The 2,032-nt window shown below is 34.1% G+C and overlaps 1 protein-coding gene across 1 annotated transcript; it reads right to left on the reverse strand.

Annotated features, from left to right (window-relative positions):
* Nucleotides 1–287: 287 nt before the first annotated feature.
* Nucleotides 288–1,606, reverse strand: LOC113795484 (uncharacterized). The gene has a single exon (XM_027345668.2). It carries the CDS (start codon nt 1,393–1,395, stop codon nt 436–438), a length of 960 nt encoding a protein of 319 aa, XP_027201469.2. The 5' UTR covers nt 1,396–1,606; the 3' UTR covers nt 288–435.
* Nucleotides 1,607–2,032: the final 426 nt, after the last annotated feature.

The following is a 2,032-nucleotide window of genomic DNA, read 5'->3' on the forward strand; positions in this document are numbered from 1 at the left end:
GACGGTTTCGTTGATGTTCATCTAAATTTTCATTGATATGATATTCACTTTGGTTACTGTTGACACCACAAAAATACTGGTTTTTTGAATAACATTGGCCATTCATAATTTGTCCATCTTGTCTCAAACAATTATTGTTTAAATCAAGACTCAAATTAAAAAATTGGCTGTTGTCAAGGCCCAATAATAGATTAGTAGTCAAATTTCTAATCACATGTGCCTCAACACATCTAACAATCTTTCCAATCTGTAACATAATTCTCACGCGACCCAACGAAGTAGTCAAATTGTCAAGTTGTCGAATATTTATTATCGAATTATTTATTATTTGTATTTTCAATTGATCAAATAAGGACTTCGAAATACAGGTGATTTGAGCTCCTGTATCTAAAAATGCCTTAATTGGTCGATTATTAACAAGACAATTGAAATAAATTAAGCCGTTGGGTCGCCATACAAGTTTTTTGGAACTGTTTGTACAGCGACATTTCCAGGTGCCGTGATACTTCCGGTGGCCACAATATTTTCAGTACAAATCAAAAACGAATGACGTTTACCACATTTTTTACAAACGTATTTAGATTTACATTGACCAGCCCGATGGTTTCCTTGAAGACAAACGAAACATAGTTTCTTTTTAAAAACTATATCTTTCCGATCGATGTTAGTCATATTGGCATTACACGAGATTGATTTATGATTTTGTCCACAAAATGCACAATTATTATAAGTTGACACATTAACCCGATTCACCTCTAATATTTCTCGATTTCGGATACATTCTTTAGCTGCCTGAGAGAAAAACTCCACGAGTTTTTCGCATGTCGTTCCAGATTGTGCAGCCAATTGAGAATACCATTTAGAAAGGAAAGCCGGCCGAATGATATTTTCCATGATATACGAGTCCAGTTTATGATCAACAGCTTCCCGATATAAACATTTGATTTCATCGACTGTTTTTTCCAATTCGTTGATGTCGTTTTCATTGATAACGGGCAAAGACTTTACTTTCTCGACCAACAAAATCGCTATTCTTTTTTCGTCTTGATATTTTTCTTTTAAAATTTCCTTTGCACGTTGATAATTCACTGCATTTTCCACCAGATTGGCGACAAGACGCAATGGTTCGCCTTTCAACATCGATTTCAACGCAAAGAATTTTTCGTCCAAACTCAATGTCTCATCATTATCGATCATTCGTTCAAATTCTCTAAAAAACAAATTAAATCGTAACATATCACCTTCGAAAACTGGTAATGATCGTTTTTGATATTTAATCGTATTTGAATGTCCGGTCGTCACCGTTGTTGTTGTCGTAGATGGTGCAGGAACAAAATAATTCATTAAGACTTTACATTTTTGAGTATACGACTCAAATTGAAAAGCTATTTTCATCGCTTTGGCTTATCTACTTTGGATCATTGTTTTTGTGGTCATAGTCCGCAAACTCCCCTGCATTTGATTTTTGACTGTCCACTTTTTGCTGATGATCGTTTTGTTCTCATTTGTAAAATTGGTTCTTTTCAGCGGAGTGATCTCTCTCATCTATTAAGTCGTGAAATATTACCGAATTTTGTCATATTTTTAAAAATATTTTTCGTTTGCTTTAAATTTATTTTTGCCCTTATATTCTGGAATAAGGGTCTTTTGTTTTGTAAATAATAAATAAATAAATAAATAATACGACTCAAATTTTTCTTCATCGAAATCCAATTCCAACAGATCGTGCTCAGAATTTTTCCAATCACGGATTAAGGTCATAATTTCATTTTTTGTTGCTTCATCAGTGCCCAATGTACCCAAATCAACGTCACCAACTTTCAATGTCACCTTTGCTCGCAACACCTTCCGACGGGCTTTAAGCTGTTCAGTATCTTCCATTTTGAACCAGGACTTATCCTGTTGGCTTGTATGTCACGTTAAACAAGATAACACGGAAACAGTTAATTGGATACAACAGGTTTTTAAAACAATTTTTTATTTTTCAATCAAAAAACACACCACCACTCACTCGAATGTAACCGTCAATTAT

Source organism: Dermatophagoides pteronyssinus, unplaced genomic scaffold (genome assembly GCF_027571235.1).
Source record: "Dermatophagoides pteronyssinus isolate colony J.1.1.1.1 unplaced genomic scaffold, Derpt_VIB-CSIC_2022.12 sq0022, whole genome shotgun sequence".
In the NCBI taxonomy this organism is placed as follows: Eukaryota; Metazoa; Arthropoda; class Arachnida; order Sarcoptiformes; family Pyroglyphidae; genus Dermatophagoides; species Dermatophagoides pteronyssinus.